Below are 24,052 nucleotides of genomic sequence, written 5' to 3'. Positions count from 1 at the left end.
AAAAAAAAAACTACCATCAAAAAATGAAATTAATATACTCAAAGACGTTAAAATATTTCATCTTTATATACCTAATAGTTTGTAAGGAAAGGAACATGAAGTTATTAAGCTAACATTGTCCAGGTAGGCAAATGAAACTCCTCTTAAGGTACACCCAAATACATTAGTTTTTGCACGCATATGGTTTGAATGATTTGCTAACATTAACATATGACTGTTTTCATCCAAGGAGCATGATCGCGAGGAGTTGCTCCGTGCTAGAAAGTGATAAGCAATGATTTTATATGCATGGCAGTGACGTGGTGTGAAGTTCTCGAAACTAAGCATCCCCAGTAATCATTTTTAAGCTCAGAAACTTCAACTACCATAACTAGATGTTTTGAAATTACTTTCACAAAGGCTTACATTAGAGATTCAATAGTATAGATCGTTTTGGCATATTTATCTGAAAACAGAGTAGCAGACTGGATAGTCGTATCATCACCACAAACGTGGCGCCACTACTGATTTTGAAGGACCAACAGTTGCAATGGAAAGTAATGTAATGTTAATACTTAGTTCAGGAGCAGTAATATTTTATGAAGACATTAGCCATACTTAATGTGTTTGAGTATAAGTGAACGTTGTGTACATAGAAGCGTTGGAAAATTGAATTCGAACTGATTATTTTGGGTCAGGAAGACTAATAGGGTCTGGGCCTACAGTTTAAAGTGGAACCCGAATCACTATGTCTCTCCGGACTGGTGTATCGAGCCCAGGACCCTGTGATTACAAGGCGACGACGTTACCGCTCAGGCTCATAGCTAGAACTGATCTCCGGGGGGGCTCACAAGTTATCAGGGGGGCTTTGTAAACCAAGTCCAATTTTCAAAAGTTTAAGATTATTAAATGAAGGTAAATTGAATTGACTTTATTGATGGGCGAGTTTCAGCTGTTGCTGTTCGACCACCTAATCTCAAAAAGTACAGATTAAAATAAAATAAAATTCAAGATTACAAAGAAATTATGTGTGGGGGGAGGAGGGGAGTTATAAAAAAATTAGAAATCTCTTACAAATACTACATTTTTCTATATCTTTTAAAACATCGATTTTTGAAATGTTGACTGCTACTGAAATAATCCCTTACTGCACACACTATACTACTTTTGATGAAACAGATATTTATATCACATAAGAAAAAAATGTACAATATTCAATCATAGTGCCTACAGTACATTCCACCCCCGGCCGAAGCAATGAAACTCCCCTTCGTTCCGAAAACTTGGGAGCTGTTGACCTTTGACGCTGATGTGGAGGGAATTTGCATGAGGACTTTAAAGCCACATATTGGAACAGGGACAGCGAAGGTACAGATAAAGAAGGTTCCCTGTGAAAGAACTTTCTAGAGTCTTGAGAAGAGAATCTTCTAAATACTTGTTGCTATTTAGACTTATCCTTATAAATAAGATGAACAAATGTATTAGCTGTTGTTCACGTTCTGTGAATTTAACCTTCACCAAACTTGTGAGCAAAATAATATCTGCTGTCTACATTTTAACTCTTCACTGCAAACAAATTACACAAAATAGATTTACCTAATATCAAGGGCACTGACGGCAGTGCCAGGGGGGCTGAGAGCCCCTGGCCCCTGCCTGGCTACGGGCCTGTTACCACTATGCCATCGGGATGCCCCACATACTTAATGATCCTATGTGACAGTTAAACTGCAAGTCATTATTACAGTGCTATATTTTTCGTAACAATTTGCCAAATGTGTTTCCTTTTTTATCGAAAGTTAGAAAATTCGAGGAAAAATTTTCCCGCTACTTTCTTGTCTGGATAATTTCTTGTCTTCTCCGTCTCAAACTACCTCAGAAGCATCGTGTACAATACACAGATACATTACCGTATTTCTTCGAATCTAGGGTGCATTTTTTGTTCTGGTTTTGGATGTTGAAAACTTAGGTTCGCCTTGCATTCCATGGACGCTTCAATTCGAGCATATGTGTGTAAATATACGACGGCATTGGTGTATTATAAATAGTGTTTGAAAATTTCAATAATCAAGTTTTCCCTCGAGGTTTTACCGAAATACCGGTACTGTTAAAAGTAAATCTTAACTACATTTTCTTCTCTTAGTACCTATTGTTAACGATAAATGTAACAATAACGTAACAACAATGTAAACGTAATACTATACGGTATTGTTCTGATAAAGTACAGGTATTACCGGTACGTCTGTGCGCCTTAAATTGGATTTTTTTCTTTTTATGAAAAGCTGAATCAATATTTACGTTGCTCCTTTAATTCCATGGCGCCTTGAATTCGAGAAAATACAGTATTTCCAGCCGGCCTCCATCTTCGCAATTAGCCAAAAGTGGCACAAAAGCGATGTAAAATAAAGCAAATCAGTCAATCCATCAACATGGTATTTTCATTGTCTCCTTTTACTAGCTCGACACTACTTCATACTTCATTGAAGTTGCTTCCCAAACATAGGCAGTTTGCATGAGACTGCAACAAAGGTGTGAGCGCACTGACTTATGCAAACGAGGCCCTTCTCTTGTTATTAACATTTTGCTAATCGGCTGGCTAAGTGGCTGTTTTCTAGCACCCGTTACTGCGTTTCTTCTCAAGGCTCCTATTTTCTAACTTTCAAGGCGAATCGCTGAGGCCGTATTTAGCGAACGAAGCGACAAGACTTTTCTAATCACGCTGTATTTTCACTTCGAGTCATTGATCGGTTAATCCTTAGTTCGAGCGTTTGTAACAGGCACGATAAAATCATTGCCGTTGTCCGAAGGTCGTTCAGCGTCCTTAGAACAAAGTGACAGTCGAAACGTGCGGGCTGTTTAACTTTTACCCTTGCTGTTTGTATCTTATTAGTAGGTCTCGGAAGCTGAGGAAAAATCCTTTTTTTTCCCTAGTGTCCGAAGACGAGGTCCAACATAATATATGTTCATTTTGTGTCATTGTAGGCCAGAAAAAGGTGGGTTTTGTTTGTCCTTTTTTGTCTTTTTCTTGGCTTATTGGTCCTTTTTTAGTCTTTTTTTAAGGTCTTGACGGCTTTTTTTTTATGCAACTTCACCTTCTTTCGACTACGTTTTTACTGCCCATTCTCAATTTGAATCATCATCAGTTCATCACCTCTTAAACATCCTTTCTGTAGTAAAGAAATAAAAAGAAAGAAAGAGATATATTTGAACCATCCCTGAAGCTAGAGAAAAACATTTTTGGACGTCTGAAGCAGGTACGGTACAATGTCCTTTAACCGTAACTTGTCTGGAACGTCGCGCTATAATAAGTGGCAACTTTATCTTGTTTTGAACCTTTCAGTTTTTTCGCACTGTGTTCCATACCACCAGAATTTTTTATTTTTTTATTCATTAAATATGTAATTAAAATGAAGTTATTAATAAATTTGGATCACATTTATGCGTCCTTTTTTCCGTTTTTAGGTCCTTTTTTGATATTTTTAGGTCTTTTTATAGGTCTTTTTTTTTTTTTTTGGAAATTTATAGGTCTTCAACTTCCGAGCCCTACTTATTAGGATATTATTGTCTTGTGGTACCTTGCACTAGAACAACGCCACTAAACGCACGGTCATGAAAATCGGCGGCTGGGCACAATTGCACTGGTGTCACATATGGGAAAAGGAAAGCGAGAGCGGGACAAAAATAGTTGGTTCCCACGCACTGTGTGGCCACCGGAAGTTCTGGTTTCGAGACCCGTTTTGGTGACTGGGTTTCTTGTGTGTGTGTGTGTGTGTGTGTCACAACATGGTTTTCATCAAATCATCCACCCTTACAGTTGCGATTAGCGTAAAGAGGCAAAACACGACGCAAAAATACGATTGATTGATTGAAATGAAATTGTAAATTATGCGGGCTCAAGTCCCTTACCATAGCTAAACTCTCTTTACCCAGGTTAAAGGTGTCTGTAAAGGGGCACTCAGCATACATAAGGACAAAACAGAGCCAAGATTATACTGGCTGTAGGCTCAGACACCAGAGCCTCGTTGGCCTGCAGAAATGCAGTTTACCGGATGTGGACATGAGCGTCTGGAAGGGGGCAAGGGGGGCCGTGCCCCCCCCCCCGGAAAATGAAAGTTAACCAAAAATTATGTATTTCACGCATATATATATATATTCATTTTAGCCACAATAATATGTGTTAATTATTGCATGAACACCTATAATCAAATTTAAATGTTTTTTAGGAAACAACACACTTTTGTGGGAAAATGTGACTTGTTTGCCCCCCCTGGAAAAGATAATACCTTCCTTGCCCCTCCCTGGAAAAAATCCTGCGGACGTCCATGGATGTGGAAGTGATTTTGATTTTGTAAAACCAATAATCAGCTGTTAAAAACTCTTGCGATAAAGCTTGCTGCTGCTTAATGTGAAAATTGCCCAAATTTTACAAATTCGCCACGCTTCTGTCTCCCTCCTTGCAGAGCAAGCAAAATTCTCGCAGAGTCAGGTGTAATACTGACTGTGGAAATCCAATATAGATTTTCTTCTTGGCAAAATTCCCAATGGCGACTATGCTGACCGCAGACCTAGAATGAGTTACAGAGAAGTTTTGTGAAAGTTACACTGTTAATGGGATTTAACATGCAAAGGTGATCTCGCTATTGATTGGTCAAGGTGACCGAATTATTTCAGCTGCAATTCTGCCGTAATTTTCAGCCTTGAAAACGGTTGGTCCAGTTTTGCGTAATGCAAATATTCCGAGCTAAGATTAGATTTGTATTGTTCTTGAATTAAGTCGGTCCTTGCGTGAGATGCAGTGGATAAGTTCATGCACAGTTTCGCTGTTAAAATCAATCATATTTGTCATCCATATTCAATATCTTAAACTGCTTGTTATGGCGCGCCACCATTTCAGCAGTTTCATTTCTAATATGGTTACATTTGTTACTAAAACTAATTACGTCCAATTGAAATTAGAATTAATTTTCTTCGACCTTCAATAAATGGTAGAGTTGTATATAGAGCGACCACAAGGAAAAAAAAACCTTGGACGAAAAGTCCCCGCGCAGCTTTCCCTTCCTCCGTTCCGCTCGGGCCATAAGGAAGCATGGTTCACTCTTCTCCTCCCCTCCACGCCGGAGTATGGTGCACAGGAGTCGCGGGTGTGCGCAGGTTTCTTTGCTTGTGGTTCCACTATAGTAGCGCCAAGCTTTCTAAAACCTCGGAAAATATCCGAACTACAGACTTCCCCGTAACTTAGCCTTGCGACACTAGCGACACCGCTCCCTTGTCAGGGTTTCAAACGGCCAACGCGCGAACTAAAGTTGACAGTCATTTGTTTAGCCTTCTCACAATCAGCGCAGATGAAAATGTTCCCCTTCGCTGATGTCCTACAGTGTCCCTGTCTTACGCTTCCCTCTCTTGCTTTTGCCAAAACATTCAACAACGTCAAATACTTTTTCTATGTACGGTTTTTCCTTCATGATAATACAAACACTTAACATTGACTGAAGGTGAGGACAGTGTGTACAGAGAAAAGTAGGACATGCTGCCCCAAAATGTAGGACTTTGTAGGACACAAATCATTCACAGTAAATACTAAAACATGCTATAGGTATTTTCTCCTCTTACGGCGGGCGCTCTACATGCTGGCAAGGGAAGTGGAGAGCAGGGAATACGCAGCAGACCAGCCAGACAACAGCAATGGCGCCGAGTGTTACGGCGTCGCGGGGAGGAACTACTATGTGCACCTCGTTATACAGGCTGCTGCGTTTCTTATCGCGCTGGATTGGTCGCTTCCCCGCTCCCCACTTCCCTTGCCAGCATGTAGAGCGCCCGCCGTAAGACTGGAAAAGGGCGATAGCAAATAATGTAAAATTGACACATTTTCAGCTTTTATAGCATTTATAAGATGATTTCCGAAATACAAAATTCCCAAACTTGTAGTCAATATTATTATTTTTTATTCCCAATTCACTTCTTCCTGCACGTGCTTCAGTCGTACTTTCCAGAGGAGGCAGTTTTTCTTCAAATTCCAAGCAAACCTTTTCCTTTTAAATTTCATATATGGTGATTCAAAAATCTGGCATCATAGAACAACTCTGTTATAAGTACAGTCGTGAAAAATGGAAAGAGGGAAAGGTTTTTGGAAATATATTGCTAATATGCTTGAATTTTCAACGTGGGATGCACAGTTGAGGCTATGTACTGACACGAGCCTTGATGAGAGCAGAAAACTCCTTGTTGCCACGTGCTTCGTCCTTAAAGGACCTCATACCTCGTTATCTCAATACCGAACTGTACTAATGGCTGACCACGACTGGCGTGTACAGTGTACGCCGCGTAATGTAGCCAGATTTTCATTTGCGACTGTTTTGCCTTTTCTAGGGAATCAAGAGGTGAGATGGAGGGGCCTACACGTGCCTCGTGTTCACGCTCTTTACTTTGTACATAACTATCGTCGTCCATTCTTAATCTACAGTATGGTATTGCGATAACTAGGGAAAGGATTTTAAGGTGCAAAATTATGGTCGGGAAAGTGAAAAAAGGTTCTGATTTTTTTTTCAAAATGGTGCGAAAAAAGGTGCTGATAAAATGCCTTTATTCAATGCTCTCATTCATTCATTCATTCATTTACTGGGTTAGGGTAGGTGTAAGTTTCGTCCCTTGGGACATGCCTTTCACAGATGTGGAGGGAAGAGTGAGTGCTGGACTGAAAAGGTTTGCTTGTTTTTGTTCACCCTTCAGCAACTGCTACAGAAGGGGGGAAAGGATTTGTTTTTAGGTTATGTGGCCCCTCTTCATGGCTGGGGCCTGGTGTGGGGGAGTTTGGTGAAGTTTTCCTTCACCAGGATGGCTGTTTTTTGTTTAGCCAGGTTTAAGGTTTTTAGGATTTTGCGCTTTCCTCCTTAGAGGACTGTGTTTGAGTGTTTTCCTCCGTAGAGGACTTTGTTTAGCGTTCTTACATCATGGCAGATCGGCATCGAAGAGGCCCCTTGGCGTGTGGTAAGTGGGTTTTGTTGATAGAGGGTAGAGGTGTGGAGGAAGGGTACAAAATTTGCTTTTAGGGGGTACAATGTTGTACAGGGTTATGATGTTAGTATAGTGGTATAGGTGTTTGCAGGATATGTGAGGTACAGTTTATGGGATTTGGTATAGTAGTCAAATGGAGGATGTAATTTTAGAGGTGCAAACTATAGGGTACAATGTTTCATAGGGATTGGGTATAGTATTCAAATGGAGGATGTAATTTTGAAGGTGCAATTATAGGGTACAATGTTACATATCAAGGTTTTAAAGGGTAGGGAGAAGTAAAATGGTTGTCAGGCTGTGTTGTCCGTCTGGCAGTATTTCAGTCTGGTGAGGTTTTTTGTCCAGGAGAGTTTTCAGTCTGGTTTTCAGGTTTTCAGTCATGTTTTCAGTCAGGTAGTCTATTTCTCGGGTCATCAGGTCGTGGGGTTCGGTGTTTCCACCTTAGGATAGGTGTTTGTCCTATGCTGCGTACAGCAGGACTTGTGTGAAGAGGGAGGTTAGTCCAGAAAATGTCAGTCAGTCTTTTGGCTACTTGCCTGAGCATTGGTAGGTCCAGATCCTCGTGCAGCTGGATGACTCGGATGGCATCTATCATCCTGTAACCACAGATGGTGCGTGCTGCCCTGTTCTGCACTCTTTGCAGCTTCTGGAAGTGTGTCTCAGCAACTTGATGCCAGGCTGGTACCGCGTACAGGAGTACTGGTCGAATGCAGGCTCTGTATATGAGGAGTCGCGTTTCCAGACTTAATGTGTATGTCCGAAGTACGGCATAGAGTCCAGAGAGTCTGGCTATGGCTCTCTGCTGCACTTCCGTCACGTGTCTGGCAAAGGTGAGTCGCCGGTCTAGAGTGACCCCCAGGTAACGGGCCTCGTTCTTGTGAGGGATGTTCTCTCCACAGAGCTGTAACTGCTGTTCCTCCTTGTTGAAGCGCGCTCCAAAGATGACCGCTTCACTTTTTGCAGGGTTGGGCAGGATTCTCCACTGCATGGTTCAGTCCTGATAGTCATGAAGTTGTCTCCGCATCCGTCTGTAGCACTCGTCGAGATTTTTATGTGTGGCGAAGTATGCCGTATCATCTGCATACACTGCTGGGAAAATATCTTGTCTTGTAGGGATGTCTGCAGTGTATATGGCGTATAGGAGGGGTCCTAGCACTGAGCCCTGTGGTACTCCTGCTCTGATCACTCTGGGCTCTGAGATTGCTCCTTTATGTTTCACCATGAAGCTTCGGTGTAGCAGATAGTTGTCTATGAGCTTCACGTAGCAGTCCGGAAAACGATAGTCCTGTAGTCTGTATACGAGGCCCTCTTGCCACACCTTGTCAAAGGCACTCTTGACGTCTAGGAAGACTCCCAAGATGTAATGCCGTCGGTTGTTCATGGCTGACACGTGCTCAACGACTCTGGCCAGTTGCGTCGTGGTGGAGTTCTGCGGGCGGAAGCCAAACTGGAAAGGGGGCAGGAGGTTCCTCTCCATTGCTGCTTCCTGTACCCGTTTATGGATGGCCCTTTCACACACCTTGCTCATGTGGGTGAGGAGACTGATTGGGCGGTAGTTTGCTGGGTCTCTCTGATTCTTCCCTGGTTTGGGAATCATGACTATGGATGATGTTTTCCACTGGGGTGGGTAGTGGGCAGTCATCATGATGGCGTTGACGATTCTTGTGAGTAGAACTATCGCTTTCCGGGGTGCTCTCTTTAGTGCCAGGGGTGGCAGTCCATCCAGCCCTGGTGCCTTCTTGTTTCCAAGTCGTCGTACGTACCCGTAGATTTCCCTGGGGTTTGCCAGCCTTGGTTGTTCTTCGGCCTGGGCATTCCTTAGGCGTTGGACCGTGGCGATGATTCTTCTGTATGTAGGTCTTGGTGGTTGGGGCAATGGGTTAGGTTGGAAGACTTCTCTCAGGTGCGTGGCGAAGATGGTGGCTTGCTCCTCTGGTTGCACGACGAGTCCATTCGGTCCCTGTAGTACCGTGGTGTAGGAGTCTGGTTTCGGTGTGGTGGCTCGTCTCACTGTCCTCCAGTATTCACCTGTCTTTTGGTCCATGTCTGCGAAGATTTGCTCCCAGTGTTGTGTTGCTATATCTTGTAGTCTTCTTGTCACTCTTCTCGCCATGTCATTGTAACTGGCCTTGATAGCTGGGTCCCTTGTCTCCTGCCAGCGTTTCCGTAGCCTCCGTTTTGCTGCGAGGAGGATCTTTAGCAGAGCGTCGTTGGTACTGTCTTTGTTGTGTGGGTTGTCTTCTGCCTCCTGTGTTGGTCTTCTGGCATAGCGCATCGCATCCTTCATGCTGGTAGTGAGGTTGGTAACTGCATCATTTATGTTCCGCGGGGTTTGTAGAGGAACTGTTGGAGTGACCAGCTGATTTAAGTACTGCGTGTAATTGTCCCAATTTGTATCTGGTGGGGTCCGCTTTGGTGCTGCGTGCGTTATTGCCTGATGTGACACGACAAGGTGGACAAAGGCATGGTCCGACTTGAGTGCCACATCAGCGTATGGCGGTGTCTGTATGCCACATCCAGCGTACAACACAACGTCCAGCACGTCCGGCCTTCCTCCATTGTGTGGATAATGTGTTGGGTCCACTGGCGCCGCAATACTTAGGTCAGTCTGTGGCAGTATTCTATCTAACTCAATCCCCGCTGGATTGTTGGCTCTTGAGTTCCAGCTGTGATGCTTTGCATTTAGATCTCCGGCGATTAAGACATGACTTCCCAGTGCCTCCAGTGTCCTGATGTCCTGTTCCATCATTGGGTGTTCCGGTTGTTTGTAGCAAGAGACAATGACGAGTGGGGACCTCGGCGTGAGGACCCGTATCGCCACTGCCTCCATTTCCTGTAGCGCCGGGATCTGCACTTCTTCTGTGGGAAAACATCTTTTCACCAGGATGGAAACACCTCCTCCTGCATGTATCCTGTCCCGCCTGTACATGGTGTAGTTTCTCAGCTGGAAAGTGTGACGTGGCTTCAGGAAGCTTTCCTGTAGACACAGCACATCTATCTGGTGGAGTTGTAGGTAGTGTTGAAGTTCAAGTCTCTGGTTTCGTATGCCCTGCGCGTTGAAGGATGCGATGCGCAGTTGTCTGTGGATGGTTGTGGTGTTTTTAGTTGAGACAGCCATCGTTGTGGAGGTCAGCAATCATGATAGTAAGGACGGTCATCTTTTCCAGACTATCTCTCGCGCTCTTAAGTTGTGGTGCTGCCCTGAGGATGTGTGGCAAGGCTCTCCTCCAGTTCGCTCCGCACACGTTGTTCATGAATGCTGTCAGTAGGTCATCTGCTTCTTCTTTGTTGTGTTGAAGTTGAAGTCCTCCTGGTTGTAGTTGCCCTGGTCTCTGCCCTGGTATCTGTGTGTTTTTAGTTGCTGCTCACGCTCCAACTGTCTCCTGGTTGCTGGTTGGGCTTCTCCTCTTGGTGGTGGCGGTGCAGGTTGTCTTGGGTCCAACGTCCTCTGCCGATTTCCTGGTTCCATCTGCATATTTTCTGGTATCTGCTGCTGCTGCTGCTGCTGCTGCTGCTGCTGTTTGTTTGTTGTCGGCTGCCGGTTGATTGGCATCGGCTGCTGGTTGGCTGGTGCCTGCTGCTGGTTTACTGTTGCCTTCTCTGGTGCCGGTGGCCTGTTTTCTGGTGTATCCCTCCAGTCCGCTGTCTGCTGCCAGTTGTAGTTTTGACGCTGGTCTGAGTTGTTTCTTGTCGCATCAGCAAAGGATCTTCCCCTGACAACCCTTTCGAAGAGTCTGCATCCCCTGTAGTTTGCTGGATGCGCCTCCCCACAGTTAGCGCACTTGCAGGGGTCTGTCCTATTTGGCTTTGGACAGTCGGTGGCCATGTGACTTCCGGCACATCTAACACATCTCGGTATTGCTTGGCATGCTGCAGCTACGTGCCCCAGGCGCTGGCACCTGAAGCACTGCAGTACGCCGCCTCCCCTATAAGACTCAACCACTATGTGATGATCCAGTAACCACTCCTCGTGATAGATGTCTCCAGATCCCTGTCCCCGGCTTATGGTGACTAGGAAGAGCGGCGTCGGTATCCTTGGCTGTCCTGGCTTCCCACGCCTGGTTAGCTGGCGAACGGCGATGACAGGATACCCCAGTCCCTGAACGGCCTCGTATATGTACTGTGGTGGAGTGTCGTCCGGAAGCCCTCTGATGACCGCTCGGATCGGCTTCGGCGTCCTTGGTATGCCCTTGGAGTGCTGGATGTTCTGCTGCATGCAGAAGGTAGCGGCTTTTTCATATGCTCCATTCGTTTTGAATTGAAGTCGCATCCCCTCCGATGTCTGCCTTACCAGTGGTTGCTCCTTAACCGCCCTGGCAACAGTGCCAACAAAGGTGTACTTGTTGGTGACCCCGTAGATGTTGAGCACGGGTGGTCTGGTGACAGGTGGTTGTTTTCTCCCGGTTGGGGGGGGATCTGCCCCCCTTTTGCTGGTGCTTGGTTCGGCGTCCATATTATCTTCCTCCCGCAGCGACTCAAAGCTGTTGTGGAGTGGCGTGCGTGGTAGCTCAGTCTCTATGGCTTCTCTAGATGGAGCTGTCTTCCTCGGGAAGATGAAGCCCCCCTCCTCAGTTTGCGCTCCTTCCTCCCCTTGTTCTGTTGTTCTCTGATATGAAGCTGAGGACTGCTGCTGGTAAGTTGACTGCAGGGGTGTCATCTGTTCCCGCATCGTCTCCTCCATGGCTGGTAGCTGGACCGGCTTCTTTATACTGTTTTGTCCTGCCTCTACTGGTTTAGCTTCCACTCTCCTCTGCTGTTGTTGCGGCATGTTTCCCTTTCGGAAGTCTCTGGAGCACGGTTTCTCTTGGATGTCTCTGGAGCACGGTTTTACAAAAGCTGGGCACGTAGTTCCGGCGTCCTTCCCTACTGCGCTCGCGTTTTGCCGATTTCCGTGTGCTATGGGTTCTGGAGCCAGGCGAAAAAGACGGTCTTCCTTTTCCAATCCTTTGCTGTTTACTATTGTTGTTTTACTGCAGTAGGATATTCTGCGTGCCGTGCTATTTGGCTCTGACGCGGTCACAAGTTGTTCAGTCTGCGGCGAAAAAACTTGTACCCGGTCCTCTTCCACCCGACTGGGGGGGGGGGGGGGGGGGTTGGTCTGCACTTGCCACTTCTGTCTGTGATGGATAGGGATAAAAGCTATATCCCCTTACTTTGAGTTGCTTTTTATCAGCTTCCGTGGCCCTATCTTCTTCTTTCGGCTTTTTTCCGGCTACTTTGCTATTCATATGTCGATTTTTACTTATTTTCAGAGTCCCAAGTTATTCCCCCCTTTTTTCCTTTCGGGGGGGGGGGTTGTCGATTTTTGCGTGACGTAGACGGCGTCGCAGTAGTCGCTAGTGTCTCGGTTGTCTCAGTTTCATAGGGCCTCCCCGATGGCGCCGTGGTAGCGTCATTGCCTTGTAATCGAGGGGTTCCGGGTTCGATACCCGGTGGAGGCTCAAGTGGTTCGGATCCCACTTTAAACTGTAGGTCCAGTCCCGATTAGCCTTACTGTGCATAAAGTGGACTTAACACACCAAACCAAACCAAGTCTCAGTTTCAGCTCTAAATAGGGAAAAAGTGCCGAAAACGTGATGAATGATCGGAAAAACCGTGGAAAAATCTTGTTAAGCAGTCTCTTGGCACTTTATTGGCTGTTTTTCCGCTCGCGCGCGCCTCTTCTTCTCTCCCTGCTCTCTTATTGGCTGGCGCCGCTTGCGCGCGGACCGCAGAGAGAACAGTCGTTCTGCCGAATACGTTTTGTTGAAGTTTGTGTTTTCTCTCGCTGGTTTTGCTACATTATCTTTGGAACTATTGGGACTGCAATGATTATATTATACCATTTTACAGCTCTAGTTCTGCTCTACAAAATGAGACCATAGGATTATATGTAGCTGATCAAGAAGAGTGAAAATAATTTATTTTCTGTCCAATTTTTTAACAAAACATGGAAGGGAAAGGTGCTGAAGCGTCAGGGGGGGGGTAAAACGGGGATAGATGTGCAAATCTCACAAAAAGTTTAAACAAAGTGTGTTCATTTGACTTGATTTCATGTCCTAAAATACATATCTCAAACAATCGGTATGAAATCAGCTATATTTTTGGAAAGATGCTGCACCTTAAAATCCGTTCCATAAGCGATAACGTAAATGCTCCATTTAAGGACGAAACATGTGGCAACAAGGCATTTCCCGTTTTCATTGAGGTTCGAACAGTCACCGGCAATACAAATGGGACACCTAGATCTTGAAATACTCGCTTTCCTGCAAGGCGTTGTGTGTGTTGCCTAACTTTATGGCCATGGTTGAATGTTGCCATTGAAAATTTGTTATTAAAATCCACTTATCTCCGTATAGTTAGGCAACACACACAACGTCTTGCTGGGAAGCGAGTATTTCAGTATTTTTATTGCCGGTGACGGTACCAATGTACAGCCTCAACGTCGAAAATTCAAGCACTTCCTTTCTTTCCATTTTTATTTCCTGCACTAATAACGGGGTTGTCGAACTTTAGAATCACCCTGCATTATCGAGAACCGAGATTTGTAGTCTGTTTCATACTGCATCATCATGGATTCTCAATGTACCTAACAGTATGCTGAGGTCTATCAACCGACTATAAGCGTTATCTTGAAGGAAGCAAGATAACAAAAAGATAACACGGGAAATAACAGTAATGTTTGGTCAACATTTGGAAATGCTTGTGTAAATAAGACGCTGTGGTATTTGCCACTGTCGAAGCCAAACCTATAAGAACGCAGACATTACGAACTCCTGAAAATACTGGAAATATTGTTACTGTCTGTGTGCGGAACTGTTGACAGTGCTGGAAATGTTAGGGACAGCCATGGCATTGTCGGACACGATGGCACTCATCCCACGTGCTGTGATGTAATGTTACGCAGCAAGTGAGGGATAACAGTGCAAACAGTCGGGCAGTTTCCAACTATTTTCACCTTTGGAGGTTAAGTTGAAACCTTACGTAAGCGGTCTCGTGTTGGCAAGTGCAGGTTGTGTCTTAAGGTTTCTGTAGAATTCCCGTTTCGTTTTTATGTGTCAGCAGATTCTATGTTGTGATGGACGGAGTTCCCTTTCTGCAACGTAAATCTGGTAAGTGTTCCCTTGTCTTTTCTATTCAATAGAGAATTGCCGTGCATAAGTGCTTTGCGATAGTTTTTTACGATCAAGGTATACCTACTCTTTCCGTCAGGGTTTTTAAAGGTTCAGGAATTTTAAATTCAATTCCGGTCCAGGAGAGAAAATCAGCAAGCGTAAATTGGTTCTGGACCGAAAAGAACCTTTTTATCTGTAAAGTCTTTCAATGCGGTTCAGGAACTATTTTAGGATGAATTTAAATACGGTCCAGGAACCTTTTTTCTTGATCAGTTTAAGTAGGGTCTGTATTGAAATGAAACAATACGCAGATGGATCGAATTTAAATTGTGCGAGAAAAAAAGATTCCGGTCCTGTTACTAAACTCAATAGAACCCAGCAAAATTTATGGGTTCCTTCCTGGACCTTTAACAACCCTGCTTTCGATATCTATGTCGCCGGCTCCCAGTGGCGGAGTGGTTAGCACATCGCGCTGCGACGCCAGGGGTCCCGGGTTCGAATCCTGGCCTGGACATGGATGTTTGTGAGTGTCCGTTCATAAATTTTATCATGTCATTCATCCCAGTCTTCGCAAATTAGCCAAAATTGGCACAAAAGGCAAAGTAAAATCAATCAATCAATCGATATCTATGTCGTGTATGTTATTTCGTAACTTTATTCAGGGCGCTTTGAACATTTAAAATCGGTGCTCAGTGGCGGCGATTGGGTTCCAAAACTGTGAAGTTGGGGGGGGGGGAGAACAGTTTACTATCCCTTGCTATAGAGCGACCACAAGGAAAAAAAAAACCTGGACAAAAAGTCCCCGCCCAGCTTTCCCTTCTTCCGTTCCGCTCGGTCCATAAGGAAGCATGGTCCACTTTCCGCCTCCCCTCCACGCGGGAGTACGGTGCACAGGAGTCGCGGGTCTGCGCAGGGTTTTTTGCTTGTGGTTCCACTATAGATAAGGTTTAGCACGTTGCTGGGGCTAAAGTGGCAAAAGGTCAGGGGGGGGGGCAGCTGTCCCCTCCTAATCGATTCCACTGCGTATGCTAAATGCTACATAATTATGGCAACATCTTGACATGAGTTTTTTTTTTAATTATTGTTTTAATTCCATTTTTGTACGTACCACCGCAAGTTAATTGGTAATGAATTCATGAAATACATAGAGGAGCATACTGAAGGAAACGTCGATTCCTTTACCCAGGATTCGATAGCCACTCCGCCAGACTTTTTTTTAAATAATAATAATAATAATAATAATAATAATAATGATTTTAGCCTCGCTAGCTAGTTATTACACAATATGGCATACAGATCTAACTGCCGAACAAGTAAAAATACTTATTTGCGAAATTTCTGAGCACACTATTCTCCCCGACGAGCAGGAAAATCAAGTCTTGATATTTATTGATCACTTCACGTGCCTAGTGCTTGAATAATTGATCTCTGATCGGCCTTAAATGTCAGAAGCCTACCGATTTTCATCGTTGGATAAGATGGCATACAATTCGAACACTTGTAAGATGGAAGGCAGAGACCCCCTCCCCCCAATCGGGTTCTACATTTCCTCTGAGAATACAGCGTGTACATAAAGTCTGGTAACAGTTTCCAATATTTCTTATTTAATAAGTAAATGATATTGATATATCTTTCATATGCATAAACTTGGCAGTTGTCCACGCAATAATAGAACTGGCTTTTATGGAAAACGCTCTCAAAGATCTTTACACGTAATTTGGCTTAAGTTTTAATTCTCACCTGGTTTTACATTCTACTTTTCAGTCACTCAGTCTCCGTAGCTCTGTTGGAATTCTTTTTCCGGCCGTCGAGGCAACCGGTGTCCATTCACATCCTGTTTCCCTGCTGACTGCTTTGGGGAGGGGGATTTTCAACATCGCCGCTTCTTGCCCACGCATTTGGCCTAATTGGTTGTTTGACTGCGAGTGCTTTCGTAGGCAAACGCGGCAACATAGGGTCACTGCCATGAAGGCGGTCTCCGCGCCGGATATAAGGACGGCGGGACTATAATTGAAATTAATTCCTGCATGAATGAGATAATACACAAAAAGAATGACCTCAAAGATATTTATGACAAAATGCGCATAACTAAGGAAAACAAACTTGTGAGTCATATAGAATAAACAAAAATGAATATAAAAATCTAATAAGATATGAAAAATCCAAACACCTCAAAGATAATATCAGAAATAATAGTAATACATCAAAGGCAATTTGGAATATCATAAATGAGCAAAGAGGCAAAAAACCCAATAAGCGTAATGAAAATACCACATTATTTGAAAATGAAGTAGAAACAACTTACCCTAAAGACATTGCGGATACATTCAATAAGTATTTCTCAAACTCCTATGTAAACTGTCTCATTGACCCCAAAAGTGCCTAAACAACTAAAATTGAATCAAATACTGTACTGAACTCCATTTATTTAGATGAAATAACCTCAAATAAACTAGAAACTACGATAAAAAATGTAAATAATAAGAAATCAGCAGGTCCAGATGGTTGTTCAAATCATATAATTAAAAAATGTTCACAATACATTACATTACCACTACAGTATGCTATAAATGCCTCTATCAATAGTGGAATTTTCCCAAAAGTGCTGAAGAAAAGTATAATCAAACCAATACTCAAGAAAGGAATGGAGACAGAAATAAAAAAAAACTATAGACCAATAACCAATAACGATCACATCATCTTTCTCAAAACTGTTAGAGAAAATAATTTGTAATAAAATATACTAATTCTGTGCCAAATATAACATAATTAGTCCACTACAACATGGTTTCCAAAAGGGTAAATCGACAAGTACAGCTACTTCTCAATTTACCGAGATAATTATAGATTCATTAGAAGATAATGAGATACCCTGTGCTATTTTTCTGGATCTGTCCAAAGCCTTTGACTGCTTAGACCAATGTATGTTCAAGCAAAAAATATACAATCTTTGCATTAGAGGAAATACATACAAACTGATAAATTTTTTCTCACGGATAGACCACAGTACACTCAGATACTACATATTGAAAACTCCGTGGTTCACAAAATTATATCTGACACTGAATATTCAAAAACAGGAGTCCATCAAGGCTCCATACTAGGCCCGCTACTGTTCATACTACTCCAACGACTTACCCGCCCCAGACAATACAAATATTTTAACATACGCAGATGACATATCCATAACATGCAGTGCAAATACACAAGAACGATTAGAAAGACAAACCTACATATCAGTAAATATAACAACTCGTAACTTAAATTCATAAAACTTGAAAGTAAACTATCAAAAAACAATGTATATGGCTTGTAATCCTGGTAATATTTTGATAATATAAACTTAGAAATAGATGATAATCAAATCAATTATGAAGATCCAGTTAAATTTTAAGGTTTAGTTATTGATGACAAATTAAGATGGACATATCATATTGTGACCATGTATGCAAAAAAGTATGGAAAAACTTATATCTCCTAAAACTCCTAACACAATATCATGTCTGAAATAAACACAAATCTATACTATGGACTTGTATATCCATACCTAGAATATTGCATAAAAGCATGGGGAGGAGCTGCGCAGGAATACACTCAAAGATTGCTTACTCTACAGAAAAGAGCAATACGGTATATGTTCAAAATACCAATTAGAAACTCGTGTAGAGAATTACGTATTTAGAGAAAATAAAATTATGACCCTATATATTTACAAAGTAATTGAATATGTACTAAAACACCGTAAATTAGATAACAATTCGACCGTCCATCAGCACAACACACGTCAAAAAGAGAACTTCCACATGCAAGCACACAGACTTGTTCTCTCAGACAAATCACCTCATGTTGCAGGAATAAAATACCATAACAAACTTCCCACACACATCAAAGAAATTACAGAAACTCACAAGAAACTGAAAGCAATTAAACAGTATTTAACAGATATACCTCTATATAATCTCAATGAATTTCAATAGTTAAACTGGATTAGTAAATTGAAGCATTTAAATTATTTTGATATTGTATGTCTCCTATATTTGGATTTTCTCTTTTACAAGTTTAGTATGTGACACTTATAACTGTTTATGTTTAACCCATATGATTTATTTGTAATTTTGTGTTTGCATTTTGTTCTTTGTAATCCTACTCCATTTGTAATATTTAGTATTGTATGACGTTTTCCACACCCATGGTTATGGGTCTACGGAAATAAAGAATTTATTATTATTATTATTATCTGTTCTCTCAGATTTCCAATTGCGTCATTTCCGTAACTGCTTTAGCTTCGTAGCTGAACTCTCCACATTCCGTGCAGTGCATTTACTTCTTGTGCATGACCATGGGATGATTTCCCGTCCCGTAGAATACAATGTTACATAACGCTATCGTATCGTTCCATCACTAAAGCCGATGGGAGGAAATAAACCTGCTGGATGAAAGCGCTCGGTATAGCTTCCGTTTAGAACATGGACATTATTTGAGCAATCGTGAATTACTTTCTAGTATTAGTTCGTGGCGGCAGTTACGGTCTTCCGATCAGTAAACAATGAAAGCCAATAACAATACGGAAACTCACATTCGCAACAAGCCACACAGAGCCTTCTGTCAGTGTTTCCAACCGCTTTTTAGTATTGCCCCTAAGACGAAAGCAAAATATCCTTCTGCTGGCATCAGTGGAGGGGTGGTCAATGCAACACTCTACACAAAGCCATAGAAGCAGGTTCGAACCAATCATGCGGGTAAATCTAGAAGCAGAAAAACCACTTAATATAACCGAAATGGAAAGAAAGAAAGAAAAGAAGAGGCGGCGATTAGTGGGGGGTGGCAGTGATTGAGTTCCAAAACGGGGGGGGGGGGGGACAAGGTGCCAAAACTGGGGGACAAAGGCTGTTCACTTTCCCTTGGTAGGTAAGATTTAGCTTAAAAATAATTTGTATATGAATGGTCAATATAACAGTAGTTCTACTGCATCAAGATTCAGTTCATCATCCACTCTCCCCACCCCACCGCTCTCTGTATATACAGCTTCCGGGTTCAACATCAAGGAATAAACTTTCGTTTTGCTAAAGTAAATAAAATAGGATCTTCATGTTGTCTTGACAATGTTGCAAATATGAGGATTTACCTCCAAGCTTTCGTATTCACAGATACGAACTTCAATTTTTAATGGAGAATAATATTAGTCGTTCATTATTAGTAAGAAGGGGGTAGTGTGATTGCTCCACAGGTATAAAATATGTTATTTGACTAGATCTCTAATAATTATTATTTCTACTATTCTCCCCTCCCCTTCCGGACACTGTGTGCCTTCACCCACAAAAGATGGTATATATCGCCATGGGCGAAACGTGGAACTGATATCACCCCACCCCCACAAAATTATTATTGAACAGTGTCTCTCAAAAGTTTTAGGACAACGACATTTTAAACTAGGCAACCAAATTTACACAAGGCGTTGCTGGGTTGCGTGTAGAGTTAAGCTCAATTTCAGGGTTGCCACGTGCACAATATCTATTTATGAAATACGCGAAATAAATAAATCTAAGTACGAGTATTATTGTATAAAACTAGAAAAAAATATCATTATTACATTTGTTGTAAATAAAAAAGACTTTCTGAAAGATAGAAAATCGATTTTCTAGTACTTCATTGCTGATGAGTCTACACAAAGAAAGAGGAGAGATAAAACGGAAGGGGACAAAAGAAAGGAGAAAAGAGAAAGGAGAAGAGGAAAAGTAAAGGAGGGAAGAAAATAGAGGATAGAAGTGGATAGGAGAAGTAATGAGGAGAAAGGAAAAATTCGAGGAGAGATGAGGAAAATGGAGCAAGAAGATATACGAGGAGGAAAGCGAGATGAGAGAAAAGGAGCTTGGAGAGGAGAGGAGACGAGAAGAGGGGAGTGGAGAATAGGGTAAAAGAGAGAAAAATAGATGAACGAAAAGGAGAGGAGAAGAGTGCAGTGGAGTCGTAAATCGAAGACAGAAGAGAAGATAAGAAGAGTGGAGAAGAGTGTGATGGAGTGGAGACAAGATGCGAGAAAAGTAGGGAAAGCGATATGAGATAAAAGCAGAGAAGGATTGGAGAGATGAACAGAAGGCACTGGAGACGAGAGAAGAGAAGAGGTAGTTGCAGAAAATATCGTCTCGACGTCAAGAATAGATGCATTGATCAAATTATCGACATGAAACATTCAATAACATTTTGAAATGTATTACAGAATGTATTAGATCGGTGCGAAATGCCTTTTGGCTGAGTACAGAGCAAGAAAGAATCTTCCACGTACGATCTTTGATTTTACCTGCAATTATATCACTAAAAACACGAATGTGATTTTAATATATATCTTTAATTCTCGGCTCGTTGAAATGGAGATTTTGTAATATAATATTTCTCCTCCCCCCATCTTTAATTCCAAACTTAATAATTCCGTTTCACACGGCGTGGACAATGAACACAATGGAATATGTCTAAAACTTAAGAAAATTTTCTGCCATCGGAGGGGTTTGAACCTACGACCATCAGGTTGACGATCTTAAGGATCGTTAACCACTATCCTACAAGCTTTCGGTCCTGAAAGCAGACAGAAGAAGCTGCCCAATATGAAATTTAGATGCAACTCCCCTCCTACATGTCATGCGCGCCGACTACGTGGGTGCTCCGGGGCTCGAGCACCCACATAAATAATATTGTGGGTGCGCCGCACCCACAAGATTTTTAGTTTGATATGAAGAAAATAAAATAAATATTTCTCACTTGCCATTATCAAAAAATAATAAGCAATTAAACATTGAGATGGAAGTTAAAATTTCTAACCTCTAAAACATTATTGTTTCAAATGTGTTTGTGCAAAGACAACCAAGCAACAGATTCCCCCCTTCCTTGCCTGTCTCTGGCCAAGTCAAAGGCAGTCCCCACAATAACAATGGAAGTGTATTGTATTGTGAATAGAATCCCGTCTTCTCGGCTTGCTTTGATGTTTCCTTACAAGTGACACACTACAATACACCCACTCAATTCGTCAACAATTGTTTTAAAATAACTCCTTACCGATATTGAGCACTAATAAAGAATAAACCGAATGGTGATTCTTCGTGAATTAATATAATTTGTAAGACATTCGCCAAAGAGGCTAGCAGTGTTTCAATCGCTACAAGAAGCCAACGAAGATGGTGTTGCAAAAAACATTCCCAGACTGACTTTGCGACCATTCGCTCCCACAAGGTGGTGTGTGAGGGTAAAATCACTACAATCGTTGGAAAGTAATTATGACGTTCTCTTGAAATTTTTGGAAGATCTGTCAGAAGAAAAAAGTGAAGTCGGTGGGAAGGCTAGTGGATACTTTTCAAACCTACATCAATTCAGATTTCTTATTTTCCTGAAAATGTTAATTTCAGTTTTCAGCAGGATTGAACAACTTCATTCTTCTTTTCAGAAGAAATCATTGTCATACCGAGAAATCAAAATTTTGGTGGAAACTTTGTCTGCAAGTTTAGCTTCACAAAGGGATATATTTTTTGAGTTGTGGAATGAAACCATGAGGAAAGGGAAGGAATTGAACATTGATAAACCAGTTTTGCCTAGAAAAAGCAAGATGCTAGAACGCTACGACGATGGTAGTGATCCTTATACGTAACAAATGCCGGAGGAAATGTACAGACAAATATTTTTTTAAATAATTGGCTGTGGATTTGCTAAATCGTAGATTTCAAACAAAGGTTTTGGAACTTATTTCACAACTTGAAGCTTTTGCTATCGGTCAAATTGGTGCTGATCGAATTCTGCAGTTCTATGGGACAGACTCTGATAAAGACAAGCTAACATTGCACAGGGACATGTTTATAGATGTGTGCAGAACGAACAAAGAAAAAGTGGCCAACTTGTCAGACATTACAAATATTTTAAGTAGAGAAAACAGTGGTCGTATGCGTGAAATGCTCACAGAATTTGTGAAGTTTGTACGGGTGATTTTAACTATACCTGTTACTTCTTGTACTTCTAATCGGTCATTTTCAGCACTTAGACGATTGAAAACGTTTTTGCGGTCAACAATGACCCAAAAAAGATTGAATGATTTGGCAATTTTGCATGTTCATAAAGAAATGACTAAAAATATTGACATACAAAAATTGCAAACAAATTCATTACCAAAATTGCAAACAAATTCATAAGTGCAAATGACGTAAGAAGAAATGTGTTTTATATTGAAAGTTAACATGTCATTATTATTATTATTATTATTATTATTTGGTACATAAAATTAGTCATTTTGTAGTTTCTGTTCACAACAAAATCCTTGCATAGTTCTTTCTGCAATACAATTAAAATTATTTGCATTTATCAAGTTTTTCATTTTAATCTGTATGAATGTGGTATTTTCTTTTAGTAACGTGTTGATAATATCCTTGCATCTTGCAATCATTGTGCATGTAAGTTGTTTAAAGTATAAAATACTTGATAATTGCAGATCTAACCGCCATTGATATGCACCCACAGAAATTTTGGAAAGTCGGCGCCCTTGCTACATGTAATATGCAAACAATACTTGTTTGTAACAAATCAAACGAAGGAACGCGTAGTACGAATCGGCGAAAACATTTAATGGAGAATTGCACATGATGAAAACTTTTCGTTCGATATTTGTGGAGGTAGTTTTGCGTTGAACTCGAGTGAGAAAATTGGTAAAATGAGTATGTCCTGAATTGCCACAAATATAAATAGTTATTTCATTAATATTTGTCAATGTCTTTGAAGCAGTACACAATTATCGTTAGAGTATCATAATTGACGATCTTATGCATGAAAATATCCCTTTGAACTTGTGTTAATTCATTTTTCTTATATATATATAAATTACAGATGCAAAACAATGTAACGACTTTACTCTGCTATTACAAATAATGCCACCATGCTCTTCATTAATAAATAAATAAAAAAATAAACACCTCGTAAGGAGAATCGAACCTGGGACCACTAGCAGTCCAATCGAGAACTCTAACCACTACACCACGTCCTTTCCTTCCGTTGTAACAACTATTTTTAAGTATTCTGTACCTCCAATAATGTAACTGTCGTTGCGTATACATGTAGTTGAACTGTTAATTTAGTTTTAAATTGCTTTCTTGTAGTATAGCAGCTATCTTCGATAAATAATTTTCGAAGTGATGAAAAATAACGAGAACATTAGTAGTTGTGAAAATGCGAGTTATTTCTTCCAACTTATTATTGTGATTAGACATCATAAATGGAAACTATCTATAGAGGCTTGAAAATTGCAGGAAGATGTTCTCTTTCCGTGATACTGCAACAGACGAAATGCTTGTTTACTGACGCAGTCTCGTGTCCAGAACGGTCTGCATCTACATTTCACATTGGTCAGCTTTTTCTACCTCTTGACGAACACTGTCAAATGTGACGTGAGTTTATGAATACAATTTTCCGCCTGTTTACGTATAACGTTTCGTACATTTGGCAGTTCGCAAGCGGTGTAATTATTTCGTGTTACCTTACGCAACAGCAAATACATTTCATGTTCTGGACACGAGATTGCAGAACAGTTCAACTACATGTATACCCAACGACAGTTGCAATATTGGAGGGACAGAATACTTAAAAATAGTTGTTACAACGGAAGGAAAGGACGTGGTGTAGTGGTTAGAGTTCTCGATTGGACTGCTAGTGGTCCCAGGTTCGATTCTCCTTACGAGGTGTTTATTTTTTTATTTATTTATTAATGAAGAGCATGGTGGCATTATTTGTAATAGCAGAGTAAAGTCGTTACATTGTTTTGCATCTGTAATTTATATATATATAAGAAAAATGAATTAACACAAGTTCAAAGGGATATTTTCATGCATAAGATCGTCAATTATGATACTCTAACGATAATTGTGTACTGCTTCAAAGACATTGACAAATATTAATGAAATAACTATTTATATTTGTGGCAATTCAGGACATACTCATTTTACCAA

At 41.4% G+C, this 24,052-nt stretch overlaps 1 protein-coding gene across 3 annotated transcripts in view; it reads left to right on the top strand.

Annotated features, from left to right (window-relative positions):
* The window catches only part of Ctl2 (Choline transporter-like 2), a 154,491-nt gene that overhangs the window by 5,416 nt on the left and 125,023 nt on the right, over nucleotides 1-24,052 (top strand). The window contains exon 1 of one of the 3 annotated variants that reach the window (XM_083110125.1): nucleotides 13,707-14,078. The exons of the other annotated variants lie outside the window; for them this stretch is intronic. Within the exon in view, the coding sequence (XP_082966251.1) occupies nucleotides 14,045-14,078 (34 nt within the window). The 5' untranslated portion in view covers nucleotides 13,707-14,044. Of the gene's footprint in view, nucleotides 1-13,706; nucleotides 14,079-24,052 lie in introns of those variants that run through there. 3 annotated transcript variants of the gene reach the window in all.

Source organism: Lepisma saccharinum, chromosome 23 (genome assembly GCF_977018435.1).
Source record: "Lepisma saccharinum chromosome 23, izLepSacc3.1, whole genome shotgun sequence".
Lineage (NCBI taxonomy): Eukaryota > Metazoa > Arthropoda > Insecta > Zygentoma > Lepismatidae > Lepisma > Lepisma saccharinum.
This window is presented reverse-complemented; position numbering and strand designations above follow the sequence as displayed.